The 17,090-nt window shown below is 34.0% G+C and overlaps 2 protein-coding genes across 3 annotated transcripts; one reads left to right on the forward strand and one right to left on the reverse strand.

Annotated features, from left to right (window-relative positions):
• Positions 1 to 1,363: 1,363 nt before the first annotated feature.
• On the forward strand, positions 1,364 to 4,890 carry LOC107888876 (pentatricopeptide repeat-containing protein At5g19020, mitochondrial). 2 transcript variants are annotated; one of them, XM_016813128.2, is made up of 4 exons: positions 1,364 to 3,477; positions 3,654 to 3,757; positions 3,875 to 4,085; positions 4,536 to 4,890. In XM_016813128.2, the coding sequence occupies exon 1, from the start codon at positions 1,437 to 1,439 to the stop codon at positions 3,459 to 3,461; it is 2,025 nt and encodes a 674-aa protein (XP_016668617.1). In that variant the 5' UTR covers positions 1,364 to 1,436; the 3' UTR covers positions 3,462 to 3,477; positions 3,654 to 3,757; positions 3,875 to 4,085; positions 4,536 to 4,890. The 2 variants fall into 2 exon arrangements, with proteins under 2 accessions (XP_016668617.1, XP_040933773.1); XM_041077839.1 differs by having other exon boundaries at positions 3,875 to 4,890.
• Positions 4,535 to 15,588, reverse strand: LOC107888877 (altered inheritance rate of mitochondria protein 25). The gene is made up of 12 exons (XM_016813129.2): positions 15,387 to 15,588; positions 14,482 to 15,114; positions 14,158 to 14,244; positions 12,475 to 12,516; positions 12,278 to 12,322; positions 10,095 to 10,160; positions 9,930 to 9,986; positions 9,773 to 9,834; positions 9,059 to 9,179; positions 7,090 to 7,167; positions 6,912 to 7,018; positions 4,535 to 5,812 (listed from the first exon to the last, which is right to left on the reverse strand). The coding sequence occupies exons 2-12, from the start codon at positions 15,091 to 15,093 to the stop codon at positions 5,782 to 5,784; spliced, it is 1,308 nt and encodes a 435-aa protein (XP_016668618.1). The 5' UTR covers positions 15,094 to 15,114; positions 15,387 to 15,588; the 3' UTR covers positions 4,535 to 5,781.
• Positions 15,589 to 17,090: the final 1,502 nt, after the last annotated feature.

Below are 17,090 nucleotides of genomic sequence, written 5' to 3' on the forward strand. Positions count from 1 at the left end.
GAAACAGAGTGAGATGTCAGTGGCTGATTACAAACGTGATTTTTTGCGACTTAGTAAATATGCTATTGATTTTGTGCCATCCAAAGCTTAAAGTTGCAAATGATTTCTATGTAGTTTATGTGATGAACTCAGAGTACAGCTTGTATCACATCGAATTTCAGAGTTTTCTGATTTAGTCGAGCAAGCAAAAATGGTGGAGTAAGCTTTAGGTCTTGATAAGAAGACTGAGACTATGTGAGTTGTTGGAAAACGGACAAGAGCTATTAGTTCACATTTGCAACCAAAGCAAACTAAAGATTCTAGTGGTAATTGGAAATCGACATATAAGTCTGATAGATCTGACAAAAATCAAAATCGACAACCGACTATGTCTGTGGGCAGTGTGCGAGGCTCGTCTTGAGATGTTGAGATACCTAATTGCGAGCACTATGGGAAGAACATCAAGGTGAATATTGGAAATTGACCGAGGCTATTTTCGTTGTGGATAGTTGGAGCATTTCGCTCGAGAGTGCCCGATAGGTGATAATGCTACTCCTGTCACTACTCAGAAGTCTGCACCTGCGGCCAGGGGTTATGGAATTAGTTATGATGGTTTTGTTTCTAGAAGTGGTGCAATAAAGAGGAATGATGCCATTACTCATCAGTCATAGGCCAGAGTGTCGATTTTGGCATATGTTGTACGAACTCGCGAAGAGGGTGACGCTACTGATGTTGTAGCAAGTATCTTTTTATTATATTATGAGCTTGTTTTTGCTTTGATAGACCCTGAATCTTCATACTCTTATGTTAGTTTTAAATTGGTCAAATCGAAAAGTTTAAAATCTGAGATGTCTGAGTATTTATGGTTATGTCAAATTTAAAGAATGTCTTTAAATAATAAGTATATTGGTGAATTTATTAGATTGACATAACTATTGGTAATTAATTAGGAAAATTATCTTATAAATACAATTTTATTTTATTTAATATTATTGAAATATTTAACACAAAATTTATAGTAAAAATTAATTCTCGTAAAATACATTTATAAATATGTTTCCCAAATTTAGTTATGGCTTAATATTTAATATAACTTTTTATATTGCATCTGTACATATATATATAAATATATTGTAAGTAATTACCACATAATTAAAAGGTAATACTATAAATTTTCATAAAACTATTTCAATTTTCTCATATTATAAAAATTAAACTAACTTAAATATAACATACAATCACAACTTTAATATATGGACTACAACTAACTTAAATATGTTTTAGAATGCAAATAAATATTATAAATGTGTATTTTATTATTAAATTATTATTAATTAATCAAAAATAAACAACCCTTGGCGAGGTTTAAATTTTCTTCAGCTCTACTAAAGGACGCAAACCCCACACTCTTTTTGGTTTTCAGAAAGAAACGGCTCTCATGCTAATCTCTCAATCTCATGTTCAATTCTCTCAAACCAAAACCTTGTTGGCTGCACAAATGTCTCTCCACTTCAGCACCTTCTTCCAAACCCCACCACTACGACCTCCTTCTCATCTCTTCCTTAAAATCCGCTGCAACTCATTGCTCTATTTCTCATGGCCGAATAACCCATTGCCTCGTAATCAAATCAGGCTTCGCTTCCAACCCTTTTATCTTTAACACCTTGATAAACATGTACGCCAAGTGCGGCTTCCTTCGAGACGCTGAACGTTTGTTCTCTTCTTCTCCCAACCTGGACCCTGTTTCTTACAACATCATGATTTCTGGGTATGTAAAATCTGGTCGGTTTCATGAAGCACGTAGCCTGTTTGGTCAAATGCCTAAGAAGGGTTGTGTTTCTTATACTACCATGATAATGGGATTTGCTTCAAAGGGCTACTGGAGAGAAGCAATTGGGATTTTTAAGGAAATGAGATATGGTGGTATTTTGCCTAACGAAGTCACGTTGGCAAGTTTGATTTCTGCTTGTTCGGGTTTTGGAGGGATTTCCATTTGTAGGCTGTTACATGGTTTGGCGGTTAAGGTGATCCTTGACGAGTTCGTTATTGTTTCAACCAATTTGCTTCACATGTACTGTGTTTGTGGGAGTTTAAAGGATGGGAGGGATTTGTTTAACCAGATGCTAGAGAAGAATTTTGTTTCTTGGAATGTGATGTTGAATGGGTATGCAAAAGCTGGGGATGTTGAGTTGGCCCGGGAGTTGTTTGAGAAAATTCCCGTGAAGGAAAAAGATGTTGTTTCGTGGGGTACCATGGTTGATGCTTATGTTCAAGTGGATTGGTTAAGTGAAGCTTTAACAATGTTTTGTGCTATGTTACGTGAGGGAGTTGAGGCAAGTGATGTTATGATTGTCGATTTGGTTTCAGCATGTGCGCGTTTGAGTGCGACCCTAGAGGGCTTTCAGCTCCATGGTAGGACTGTGAAGGCAGGTTTTGAATGTTATGATTTTGTGCAAGCAACTATCATTCATTTTTATGCAGCTTGTGGGAGGGTTGATCTTGCTTATTTGCAGTTTGAAGTGGGTGTTAAGGATCATCTTCCTTCTAGAAATGCGGTTATTGCAGGATATATAAGAAATGGAATGATCAAACAGGCGAGACGGTTATTCGATGAGATGGCTGAAAGAGATGTTTCTTCATGGAGCTCTATGATTGCCGGTTACGCGCAGAGTGAGCAACCTAACATCGCTTTACAGCTCTTCCACGAAATGATAGCTTGTGGTATGCAGCCAAACCAAATAACATTGGCAAGTGTTTTCTCTGGAATTGCTTCTTTAGGCATGTTGAATGAAGGGAGATGGGCTCATGAATATGTACAAAATAACTGCATCCCTCTTAATGACAACTTAAGTGCTGCTATCATTGATATGTATGCAAAATGTGGGAGCATCAATGCTGCTTTAGAAGTTTTTTGTCAAATCCGAGGGAAGGCCTCTACTGTCTCACCTTGGAATGCAATGATATGTGGCTTGGCCATGCATGGAGATGCCAATTTATCACTTGAAATATATTCTTACTTGGAAAGGAGGCATCATATCAAGCAGAATTCAATAACATTCATTGGGGTCCTTACCGCATGCTGCCATGCTGGGTTGGTAGAACTTGGGGAGAAGTATTTCAAGCGCATGAAGAGTGTATATAACATAGAACCTGGTATCAAGCATTATGGTTGTATGGTAGACCTGTTGGGACGAGCTGGTCGTCTAGAAGAAGCCGAGAAAATGATTATGAGTATGCCTATGAGGGCAGATGTTGTGATTTGGGGCACATTATTGGCAGCATGTAGAACACATGGGAATGTGGATATAGGGGAAAGGGCCGCAGAGAACTTGGCAAAGTTGGAACCTTGTCATGGAGGGGGTAAAGTCCTTTTGTCCAATTTATATGCAGATGCAGGGAGGTGGGAAGATGTATTTTCTGTAAGGAGAGCAATGCAAAATCAAAGAGTGAAGAAATCTCCTGGCTACAGTGGTGTTGTATGATGCTATTTTGAATTGGGTGTGTATTCAATCGGTTCAGTCAATTCAATTAAATGCTAATAGTATCTGTAGCAGATTGTTTCAAGATGGTTCTATCTATTAATCAATTTTTGCACTTGCTTTTATTTGTGTATTTACTCTCATTGTTTCTTCATTCCTGAATATTTCTATTGTTCTTTTTACACCTTTGAACAGCTTTTCGACATTGCAACTTCCTGTAAGCTAGCTATTGGTGAAAGCCAGAATTGTTGATCTTATCAAGAGGCGCACTGATGACATGACACTAGCTATTGGTGATGGTGAGTTTTGTTTGCTATTTGCTGTGCTTAGATTTTGCTCTAGTGGTTCCATTGGTTTCTACAGTTCACATGTTTTAAGCTAGCAGTGATATTTCTCTGATAATTATGTCATGATAGGTGTTTCAATGATCCAAATGGCGGATGTTGGTGTTGGAATATGTGGTTGGGAAGGACGACAAGCTGTGATGGCATCAGATTTTGCTATGGGCCAGTTCCGGTTTCTGAAAAGACTACTGTTGGTTCATGGTCATTGGAATTATCAGCATCTTGGTTACGTAGTTCTTTACAACTTCCATCGCAATGCTGTTTTTGTGTTGATGCTTTTCTGGTATGTACCATTTTTTGTTGTGAATCTGAGCCTTTTGAATTTCCTAGGTGCATTGCTCAAAAGAAAGGGGGAAAATACTAGGCAATTTTCCCCCACAGGTGCTCATTATTCGTTTTAAGCTGAATTAACTGACCAAAATTTGATACTTGAATGTTATTTTGGTTATCGATTAGGACTAATCCTGGTAAGTTTTTATACCTGTTATTTGTTTTGGACTTTTAGTATGTGTTAATTTAATATCTTCATTGTATTTTGCTTCTAGATGTTGATCTCTTTTGATATTTTGGTTGGATACGTAGAATTATCTATTGAAAAAGAATGTTGAAGCGTTAACTTTGTTTGGTTAACGAAAACCGGCCAAATCAACCAATTAAGCTGTTCTTTCTTTTTCTGCAACTTGTGTAGTTAATGGATTTGGGTTTTCACAGTGAATTATTTTGTTTGTTGTAGGTACATATTATGCACATCAGCTATTGGCTCACCATTTTGCTTATAATTATTGTGGGTTTACTTTTTCGCTTTCTTTTCAAAGTTATACATGAGATTTTTTGGCCTTCAGATATCCAAATAGCCAGAGATATTAAGAGAAGTGACTCCTAATTTGAGGTCAAAGCCAGATAAAGATTCCAGTTACCATGTACTGATGTACATTACACCCTGTTTTGAAATGGTTACTCAAGTCAATCATTCATATATGGCTGTCCTGTGGCATGCAATTGTAAGTTATGGAAAGTGCATATTCCAATCTTTTTTGTGTTACGAGTTTCATACACATGTTACTAATGAAATTAGTCAGCATTAATAATGGATGCCTCTGAATGTTTTCCCACAATTCCCAACTTAATAATGAAAAGGACAAATTGTGATGATCCACTTACTAATATCAATCATAAAGAATCTTTCTCGGTTCTGAAATTATTTAGAGATCTTTTAAGTAAAGAAGGTTCAATGGAATATTTTGTAGCTAATTTGGATGCTTGGAAATTTTCTTTTTATTACCATAGTTTGATTAGCATGGTTGGGAAAAGATTAAACTACGGATATATGCATTCCAATAAAAAATTGAGGCAAATGGTAATGTTGTACTCTTACAATGCCTTGAACTGAGTAAATACAATTCCTTTCAAATATTTGACCTACTGTACTCGCTATCAAGTATAACTTTAATATATGGTAGTCATTGGGACCAGTATAAGCTTCTTGAAAAAACATTAATACAGCAGTATACTGGTACTATGTGTAATCTTATTGATGTTAAGGGTTCAGGGTTGGATGGTACAAGGGAAGTGGCCTGGTGCTTTATATGTCTAATGAACAAGGAAAAACAAAATGGTGGAAATTTGCCTCCAACAATAATTCGAGGAAAAATACAAAAGAATGCCATGTACTTAAAAGTTTACAGTCAAGAACTTGAATACTTAAATAGTTAATAGGGATCTTATGAAAATAAATATAGCATGTTTTAATTGGAAGTTATAGAAGTTGTGATACAATTTGCAACCATTAGATTTCATTTCAAAAGGAACAAATTATTAAATGTAACAAAAAAATCCATTAATGTGTCCAACCAAATTGATATGTATATGATAGTAGCAACAGTAGCATATATACATTATTTCCATGGAACAGAAAATGTCTGATCGTTGCAACACCAAACTGTTGGTCTCTTTGAAAAAAGAGAAACAAAGGAATCAATCTACTCCCCCATTGCAACAAAAGGGATTCCCCTGGTACACATGATGCATAATATAGCAATAATTAGTACTCAAAATCTTTAACTTTCTATTGCTTTATCCTCATCCACACAGCTAAAATATAATCCAAGTGGAGCTTTTCACTGAATGTGGTCAGCTATTGGAAATGCAACATAAATTTCTTAATATGTAGTGCATTTAGACCGCATTCCTATGTTAACTGCAATAGTTGCATCTCAAGCCTAGAGTTCCGAATGTCTTGGGGCATAATTCCAGTATTTAAGGTGGGATATTTGGTTAGAGATCTTATGTTTGAACTTAACGCTCTCTCTTGAACCCAAGAAAAAGGGTCTTAGTTTAATTGTGTCAGAGAACGACTCACACACAACACACGTCAGCCTAGACATATCATGCAAAACTTAGATTTCATTTGAAAAAGACAAGTAGCTAGAAGCAAAAAGTGCCCGAATCATGTGATGGCCTGATGGTCAAAAGTGTTTACCGCCCCAAGTACGGCCTGGGTTTGAGTCACGCTAATCGTATTGGTTGTTCGGGCTTTGCTCTATTATTGTAATTCACCAAAAAAAAAAGAAAGTGCCCAAATCACATAAAATATAGTCAGCTTCCTTTATAATAATCACATTTTAATAAAATTAGTTATATTTCCAAGGGAAATAAATATAATAAATTTTAGTTAAGATATTATTTTAATAAAAAAAATTAAATTTTATATAAAAAATATATTAATCATATTTTATTAAATAAAAATAAACTTTAATAAATAGAATTACATTTGTAAATTTTATTAAAAATATGATCAAAATCTCACTGATTAATATTATGATTAGTATATTATAGATTTTTATTTTGAATTTTTTTTTAAAAAAATCAATAATGATCTAAAACTCAAATGCTGTTAAGTGTTAACAACCACCTCTCTATAACATTTAAAATTTTGACAGACAAACAAACAGGACTATTATAGAGAGGGCTGACCCTAATTCTTCCTTTCTTGCTCCTCTAAATAAAATAAAAGGTTATACTGAAGTAAAAATTAAAACTCCATGCTCCCTTGCACAGATCAGAGAAAAAAATGTTATACTAAGATCAATTTATTGACAATGATTCTTACCAGCCACCATGCCTAGAGAAGTAATCATTATCCAATGAAATGGCAAGAGCAAGAGCAATTGCTCGCTCTGATAGAGTCAGTGAACGGCTTACATCCAACTCTTGGATCTGCAACAAAACCAATAAATTTGTGAACAAAAGAAGACTTAGAAACTTCCAATCTCTAATGCAGAAATTACCATGCTAGCGGAACCAGTCTTTAAGACAGGATCAGCCTTCCCAAAGCGGATGACATACTGTCCGGCATCTGTAAATATCTGCATGCAAATCATTTTGCCTATTAGATACCCATAACAAAAGCTAAGAATTTTAATTCATGTAATAAAATGGATTCAGCAAAAAAAACCAACAACCTGGTAAGTTAGCATCAACCTTTTTATGCAATATCAAATATCATGTGTCTGAATAATGCAACTAGATTAGAAGTGATAGCATAGAAATGAACCCAACCCGGGCAAAATAAACAACAAAGAACCATGCACTAATAGCCTTAATTTCTCAAAAAGTAGCACCAATTGAAATGTCAAGATTTTTCGGTTCCAATCGAACATTTTTAGTCTCCGCTTGCTTAAAGAGTAGGGAAGGCAATCTCATAAACATCACTAAGGTTTAGTTCTAAAGTTTGTTTAAATGGATAGGTCAGGAGAGGGAAAATAACAGTAGACAAACGCAAGAGCTTAGAGGAAATACCAATTCTGAGTAGAATTATGACCGAATACACTACAGCAAAAATTCAAAGTTAGCTGAAACAGATAATTGCACTCCCACATTGTCATACAAATGGTATGAAGGAAGTCAAAAATGAATCCAACGGATTATGATGATTGAAGTTTTTCCACTGACAAGGTTACTGCTGCATGGAGCAGAGATTACCTATGCATTGCCTTTCTTCGAGCTACACTAAGTCCTAGAGTCATAGGCTCATTAAATAGTTGCAACCAGTGTGCTTCAAGGAAACAACATATGAAGATCTCATTTTTCACATCTAACATCTTTTACTATTTGTCGTTTTTGGTGAAAGAAAAGATGATAGAATTTATCAGGATGGAGAAAAAATAAGAAAAAGGGTAAAAGATATATGGTAAAATGGTAAAATGAGATTTTCATAATTTTTTAGTTAACCACTTTCGAAAAGATAAGATTATTGAGTCATCTTGGATTAACAACTCAATATTGAAAATCAAAAAAGAAAGCACAGATTTAGAAACAGGGAGGAAAAGAGGGTGGCATAAATCATTGCTTTCAAGAAAACTAACCCTTATTCCCTAGAAATGCACAATAAGATCATCCTTTTCATATGCATAAAAAAATGTTTGTCAATGCCGACTATCAGTTTTCACCAACAATTTACCTTTTACAGAAATGAATAATGAATATATAGAACACACTTTACTTTAGAAAATGGGGACTGCAAAATGTATGAATCAACAGTATCCAAGCTAGTTAGGAGAATTAGGACAACTCACAACCTCCCTCTTCTCTCCATTCCAAAACATTGTAAACCAGATTTCTACAATGATCAATCCACATCTTTCTTCTTCTCACTTGACTCTTTTGCTCACTTTGACACATCAAATCACACACTTCAACTTTTTGGACATCCACTAGCATCTTTCTTACGGTATGAGAAAAGATCTTAGAAGAGGAACTCCTAAAGCAAACATGGAGCTCTACCAACTCCTCCAATCTCAAAATCCTACACTTTGCTCCTAATAAGAGCTTTTGCTTATTTCAATATCTGATTACTAAGGGAACTATCTTGAGAGGTAGTACTTCGGTCTTTCTTATTTAGTATGCTTAAGTTACAAAGCATGTGCCATTATAAATTCAGGGACTATGACATTTTATGCCAGTCCCAGCAACTCAAAGAACTCATATCAGGCCATAAACTTAAATGGAACAGAGGATTAATCTTTTACCCCGCCTTTTTTTCCCTCTTGTGGATGAAACAGTAATGTCCTGTTGGTAAATCTCAAAAATTGAAGGAAATTAAGTTTACTGAAAGACTAAAACCTCTGCTCTGGCAAGTCAATAAAATTTCACCATAATAATGTATAAGCAAATATTTATTATGGAAAACTATGAAAAAAAACTAGAGCCCATGAATCAAGTGAGGATTAAAAGATGATATTTTTGAAAGGAGAAAACCTCAAAGCCAAAACCCCTCCAATCACGATCTATTTCTGCCAAAACTTGCCCATCAATGTCCTTCAAAGTAAAAGTCCAATTCCATAAGCCAGGATTTTCGACCACAGCAAACTGCTTATTCCTACGAAGAAAAGACAACCTCATTTGAATACTAGATTTGAATCTAAAATAAAATTAACAAAACAAATTGCTCACCATCCTTGATTAGACTCTAAACAAGCAGTCTTGCATGCATATGGAATTCTTAAAGTAATAGTAGTTCCATAATTCTGATAGATGCATAAAAGTGAGGAAAGAATATAAAAGGGGAAGGGGTGTTGGAAAGCAGATTCTATTGTAATTGTATGAAGATAGTTAAAAAGAAATAACTAAGGGCAGACACACATCCATACTATAATAAAGAACTTGGTGCTTTTTGCAAAACCATTGAAACATTGGGAGAAAAAAAACACAAGGAATTGGAGTAAGAAAGCAAATTAAAAGAAAGAAAAAGATAAAGAATGAGGAAAAAGTAATGACTATAATCCAACCACCAAATATTTCAGTAAACTAATACCAAATTATACCACAAACCTCATATAATGTTTGCCAGAATTGACTTTAAGCATAAAAAATTTGAACTAAAACAATCTAAAGCTGGTAAACAAATTAACATATATTTATAGCATTTAACAACTACTGAATATAATATTGAAAATGGCTTGTTAAGATTACCCCAAGTACAAATCATACACCCTCCTCCAAAGATGCCACCTTCTGTGAACCACACCAATTTCCTAGGAAGGAATGACATTTTAAATCCTTGAAACTAGACATTCTGTGCTGGATTCATACATACAAGAACAAATGTCAATATTGAAAATTTGCATACCTTACCGTCAATTTCTACATAAATTGAGCTGGTTATCCACCAAAAAGGCCTACGAACCTGAGGGTGGTAAAACAAAGTCTTAAAGCTAAAATGATGATGTATTCAATAGTTGTGGGCCTTAAAACTTGTTACATTAGCTCAAGCAAATGCACATAATCTACTTACCCTAAATAGCTCATTACCCATTGCATCAGTAATGTAAGCAACGAAAGGGCGCCTTAAGCGAAGCAACTGCACAAACACATAGAAGTCAACGGTATGCAAAACATACCATTAAGAAAAGAATAGCAACCATGCGGTTGAAGCAATTCAGTGAAGCACAACTATAAACAATTTTTATACCAAAAACCAGTAGAGGATCAGAACCCCAATTAATCATTACTCAAAGGAGAAGTTATTGAAGCTAAACAGGTGGCTAAGGTAGAAGCAAACAAATAAACATAATAGTGATTCAAAAGAGTCCAAGTGAATGTAGACATATCTACAAGTTATCTAGACTTGTATCCACCTCTCAATGAGAAACCCTTGGTTACATCTGTTTGTAAAGTAGTCAGTGTGTCAGATGTTTCTTCATTGCTTACAGTTAGAGTTCCTAAAAGTAATCTCAAATCAGGCCTAATGGACAAAGTTAAGTAATGCTCAACATTTTAGGATTAGGCAGTGCCTTCTTCACCGCATGACTGGTGATAAAAGCTAAAATATAAGAATACAACTGGCTCTCCTTGCTCAATCTATTTATATGACATAAAGAAACTTAGAAGCCATAGTATACATGATATAATTGCAAGATAAACCAGAAGGCAAAAGTTGCAAGTTATTTTATCAACAATGATATATGTAGATGACAATTAAATTAGTAAAACATACTCCCTTGATATCAATTAGAAGAAGAATAAAAAGATAAAATAAAGCATAGTCTTGCAGGGCTTTGGTCCAAGTTGGCAAGCTCAAAGTACTCAAGTGTACCAAAAAAAACTCACAATATCAAGCTTAGATTGTTAAAAACAAAAACCTTATAGCTTAGCCAAAAAAGGCGTATGGCTCAATTATTTGTAAAATGCTTAACCTTATTAGAAAGTTAACAAGTCGAAATAGAAAGCTAGTCCAATAAAAGCCTGCATAACAGAAGCCCAATCCTGTCTAGCAATGCATTTCTTTCCCAAGGCTGAAGCTAAGACACATGATTGAATGCAACAGACCGCAAACCTAGACCTAAAAAACCCCTATAGTCCCTCAAACAAAATTGCATCCATGGTTCTCACCAATTGTTTCTCTTCAAATGTCATCCCATCTACAATTGCAATAACCAAGTCTAGCTTTTTTCTACGTGCCATCTCTTTCCCTATCTCTTTCTCTTATCTGTTCCTTAGCTTGAGACTGGTAGCTGCCATAGATTTGCTTTCAACAAGAGTTATTTGGCAGTAACCTTTTGTTGTTTTAAGCTTAAGCCTTTGCTTGATTGGGAGGGTAAAAAGGTTCATGTAAAAATTTCAACCCAACAACTAAGATACAATGTAATATGATGATTATGAAATATAAACATTAGATTAGAAACAAGGCACATACTTTACCATATGCATTTCACAATCCTTTACACATTCCTTTGTGCATTTGATCAACCAAATACACAGCTAACTATTTCATGCCGACCAAGATCACAAAGCAAACAAGACTTTCCAGTGCTATGAAGTTTTTGAGGTGTGAATTTGTTCAAAATTGGTAAGTGGCTTTAGCCACTAAACTGGTATGTGAGCATTATCATTCTCATTTAAAGTGGTTGGCTTCTGCACTTCAAACAAATAGCATTAGTGCTCAATATTGACGCACCTTTGCCACCATCTCAAGTGCATACAAGTCCCATTTCATGCTATTTTGGGATCTTAATTTAAATAAAGCTTTTTCTTCATGCAATTAACATAATCCAGAAAACAAGAGGGTAGAAGTAATAACAAGACAATCAGACAACCGAGATTACCATTCATATCTGACCAAAGAATTTGAGGATTGGAAAAAAAGATCACAGAATCAGTCTTAATTGCTTCAAAAGAAATGGTAACTGGAGGAAGTTGTGACTCATCATGAATGAAATGAACTTAAAGGCACTGTGAACAGAATTATACAGATAATTGCAGAAGACCACAATGAATCAATACAATGGAAGCTTGATCTATAAACAACGCGAAAGAGAATAGTCTAAACTTGCAAATTGTTTCCAGCAAACTTGATTAAAATTTAAAAATGCAACGAAGTAATTATAAAGTTAAAAAACAGATAAACCCTTGTTCAATATATTCATAGTAAAAAAAACTATCATCAAAAATGAAGATACATTGAGTTTAATAGCTCACCTGTCTAGCAATGACGTTACTCTGCTCACGAATAAAACCAACAGGCTACAAAAATAAAGCTTACAGTTAGGTATTTCAGAAGGATTTAAGGTGCACAATTCTTTTCTTTTCTTTTTTTTCAACTTATTTCCATTTTCATGCAAACTTAATTTCTTTAGGGAAAAAATGGAAGAGAAGAATCTTAGAATCATACTTACTGACTGTGGGTAGCAAACATCCACTATTGCATATCGGTTCTCCTGTATTTTGACAAATATGATTAGAGAACAAATAAGAGAGTAAAAAGCAAAAGTAAGAACCAAAAAGAATATGAATATGAAAGAAAAAGGAATTTCTCAATTGAAATTCTACCTGATATGATGTTCTCAATTGAAAGTTTTAGAGCAATAACTCGTCAAAGGAAAGAATGAAAATGCAGGATTGAATTGGGAATCTATGGCATTAAATGCCACTTAAAAGCACTTATTTTATGGTAAGAGAACCAATCTGGCCAAGAATATGAAATCAAGAAATTCAAGCACCAAGTGTAAACAATTTAAAATTTGATAAGTCAAAACACATGTCTTGACCATGTCCGACCGTATCTTTATTTTAGTATATTTTTCCCGTGTCCTAACATCTTCGGTACGTATTCCGACAGGTCAACAGCGTATCAGTGTCAAACATCAACACAACACCGATACAACAGACTTTCCAACGTGTCCATGCTTCATAGCAACTAATGTCAGGAATTAACCCTAGCTAATTTTTAGGGATTTGATAGGTTATTATGTTTATTTTCTTTTTGTAGATCAATCTAACATGTATAACTAGGTTGTTTCCAAAAGGAATGAAATATAGAGTTTTTCTCTCCATTTGCGTTTTACTATTGTTTTAATCACCAAAATATGATCCTTGGAGGATTCTTTTATTGTTTGTTAGCAAAAGATTATGTTTCCATTGCATAATAAATACTACATCTATCCTTGCTTGAGCACGTAAACGACTCCCTTCAAAACAAATTTACTTCATCACTACTGCCAAGGAAATATGCAATAAAACATGTAGTTCAAGATTGTTGTTACCTTCTCAAAAGTTTTGAAATTCTAGTCAAGTTTCAACTAACAAAGAGAAATAGCACAATAAGAAAACCAAGTAAATAGAAGAATTCTTATTTGTAATTTTGAGTAATTAGGGTGCTATAGAGTCCTATCAAGGATTTTGCATTTAAATACAATATTGATTTTAGAATATAGCCTACAACTGTTTATGATACATTAGCATCTAGGAGCTTTTGCATTGTAGGATAAAGATTTCTAATTTTATTAAATATTATCTCTTCTCTTCGTCCTATCCCAATCTTCTGCAACTAATTTCAGCTAACTGCTCTTATTATATTCTAATTTTCTTTTTTCCCTTTTCAATCAATAGTTTCTCCCTCTTCCCTCCTTTTGAATCAATTATACTGGAATATCCAAAAGAATTAATTCATGCAGCATTTAGAACTAGAAAGTACAAACTATGTTTGTATGAAATATGGCTTTTAAACTACAACAAGATTATATAAAAGATCACCAAAGAAGAAATTACATATATGTAAACTCATTCACCACATAATAGTTAAACTCCTTATCAACTATAATATAACAAATAAAAACCTCTTTTCCTTTTAGTGAGCATTTAGAAACTTCTTCTAGTTGCCAAAGAGCAAAAAAAAGGAAAAACTAACAAAAGAAAAAATATCAACATTTACAGAAGCATGACAATTTATAGAACATCTCACTGTTAGAAAAACAATTCGATGATAAGCATCAATGTGAGACTAGATGCTCGTACAGTGCAAAAATCAAGCTCTAATTTCTATTATAAAGAAACCAAGTGATACGCAAAACAAGAACTACCTGCTCAAAACCTAGTACAAGATTTGCCCACTCAATATCCCTGGTGATTAGCAGATTGGACCTAGCAAGAAGAGGTGCAATTTGAGCCTGAATAATATGAGAACAACATGCGTCATATAATTTCTTTAAGGTATAGGTGTCAAAACCTCTGAAAATAGCAACCATGAAAAGAAACTAAAACAAATGTAACGTAACAGAATTAGCATCTAAAGTTAGTCTCAACTTTAGGAGAATGCATTCCCCTGCTCCAAGAGGTGGGTTTGAATCTCCCTTCACCCAGGCCAAAAAAATATGAAATGAAAGAAAAACTACAATGGAATTTACCTCCTCTGGTGATGTTGGCTTAAGAAAACCTGAGACTGATTGACTAACTGGTTGTTGCTTGAAAACTGGTGCAGCTTGATAAGCAGATTCTTCTTCTGTGACTATCCTGCCTGTGAAGCTATTTTCGGATGGATGTTGGAAAGGTTCCTGTGCCTCATCATAATTTAGCTGCTTACCTTTTCTTCTTTTTTCAAGATCCTTTCGCATTTTTCTATCTGCAACCCAAAGCTGTGCAAGAAACTTTCTACTCAAAGAAGTTTCATTGTTGGCAATGTCTCCATAATGGCAAAATGTAGAACCACTTTGCATTGACCGAAGAGGATTTCCTCGAAAAGAGCAAGGTAGGTTTGATCTCCGAAACAAATTTCTCCTAGACATCAAACTTTCCTGGGAACTCATTCCACCATACTCAAGACATTCCTGTTGCGGAAGTTTTTGGTGAAAATACCTTTGAGCTCCAATACTATGACGAATGCAAGGCTTTGTTGGGTCAAAAATACCATAAAGATGTTTCTTCACAACATGACAAGGGAATGGTGCACCTAATGAGAATATCTCCCTAGCGGTTTCATTAACATTGGACAAGCAGCGAAACCACTTCATGCTATTCATCTAGTACAAATAAAGCAGTACCTGGAAGATCGTAGAACTTATCACAATTGTTTTACTGTAAACTTCGATTAAACGAAAATTGCTAACATATTAAGAGAATAAACTATAAACAACTGGTTTACATGAAGTTCCTTCCTTCCTTTCTTTCTTTTTAGGGAAAAAAATCTTAATCTTAATCTGCCCACTTAGGGAAAACAAAATCAATATTCATGAAATAACCCTATAAAATCAACACATTTATTTATTTGGGGGAAAAACAAACAAAAAGAGAAGAAAATACTGAAGAATCAAACCTGATTGCTTTAGCGTATTGCCAGCGTCGTAGGGTTTGGCTTAAACTGAAGGGATCGGAGCAGTAGCCATGTGAGAATAAAAAAGCGATTGAAGGTAAAGGGGCGGGAGCCGCTGGAAACGGGAGTTGGGTAATATTGGAACGAGAGGGAAATACTCCACTTAGGAGTAAATATAATGAGTTTAATCTTTTGCATTAAGGGTAAACCGTATCAATGTTCACTGATCTGTATATAAGTTTTTATTTTTGTCATTAATCAAGAAAATTACATTTTAATTCCTAACTAAAAATTAAAAAGACAACTGCATAATAAATTTAACCCTCAAATTATATTTATTAGTTAAGAGATCAAAATAAATAAGTTATAATTTAGTGACCAATGATATAGTTTACCATTTACATAATTAAATATTATTAACTTATGGTGTTCTTTTTAATTTTTTTTATTTTCCTAGTAAAATAAATTGTAATAATCTTTTCAATTTATTTTTACTTTTAGATTAAATCCAAAAAATAATATTTACATCCTTTCTTAAAATCTTTTATAAAGTTAAAAGAGTATAGTTATAATTGAATGTTTAAGTCTCATGTCGTTTTAAGTTCAAAATCTTACTTCATATTTAACTTTTATTTGTTAAAAAATATCATTTACTTATACTTTTATTTAACCAAATTTTATATTATATTTTCTAATTCCTTTTTTAAGTATTTAGAGTAAAAGTGGCACATTAACCCTTCTAGAATAAAAATAATAAAATAAATTCAAATAACTACTTTTATGAATAATTAATTAGACAAATGGATGAACTAATTCCTTTAATATCAATCGTCATTCACCCTCCTTATTATGTAATGAACTGACTACAATAATATCTGGTAAGCTTGTCGGGCAATGGTTGCAACTCCAAAGTAGATGGCTTGTCAATAGAAGGTATCATCTTGTCATAAGCATCGGTCAATCGTCCCAAAGGTTCTTTACAATGACGCAACCAATCCAATTGAGTTGCAAGTCCTATATCACTATCTTCAAAAAGACTCAAATTGTCTTCCTCATTATTATTAGATAAAGACACAGTGGACATGTAAACATCCAGAACCTTATAGTCCCACAGCTCTTGAAAATCCTCATCACAATCTAAAAAGCATCCACTTTCAAATGACGGAGAAGGATTCATGGTTATCTCCTCACATTGGGATTGACCATACATAGTCTCATGAAAAGCATGTGCTTTCATTGGAGCCAACTTTCCCAAAGGTGACATTAACCATGAATCATCAACTTTATACACTTTATCACACTCTATGTTATTAGATTCTTATTTACATTTAGCTTAGCAGACTGCACATAATCCCAAGCCATAGCATTAGCACTAATATTTTTCTAAGATAAGGAACACCTCTTGTACATCTTGAATCCAAATACTTCCATCTGTTGAAACATTTATCTTCGCTTTTGTAACAACCCGATTTTAGGTAAATCGAAACAGTGGTTTCAGAACCACAAATTCGAGGCCAAAAAATTATTTTAATATTATATTTAGTGTTTATATCATGTGATTATATATGTGTGAAAGTTTCGTGAAATAATTTTAGCGTTTGAGTGCTTAATTTGACGAAAAGACTAAATCGCGTAAAATACAAAAATAGCATGCTATAAGTTAAAAGTGTTTATTAGCTATGGTTTATTAAATATGAAGTCCTTATG

This window comes from Gossypium hirsutum, chromosome A09 (genome assembly GCF_007990345.1).
Source record: "Gossypium hirsutum isolate 1008001.06 chromosome A09, Gossypium_hirsutum_v2.1, whole genome shotgun sequence".
Taxonomy (NCBI): Eukaryota; Viridiplantae; Streptophyta; class Magnoliopsida; order Malvales; family Malvaceae; genus Gossypium; species Gossypium hirsutum.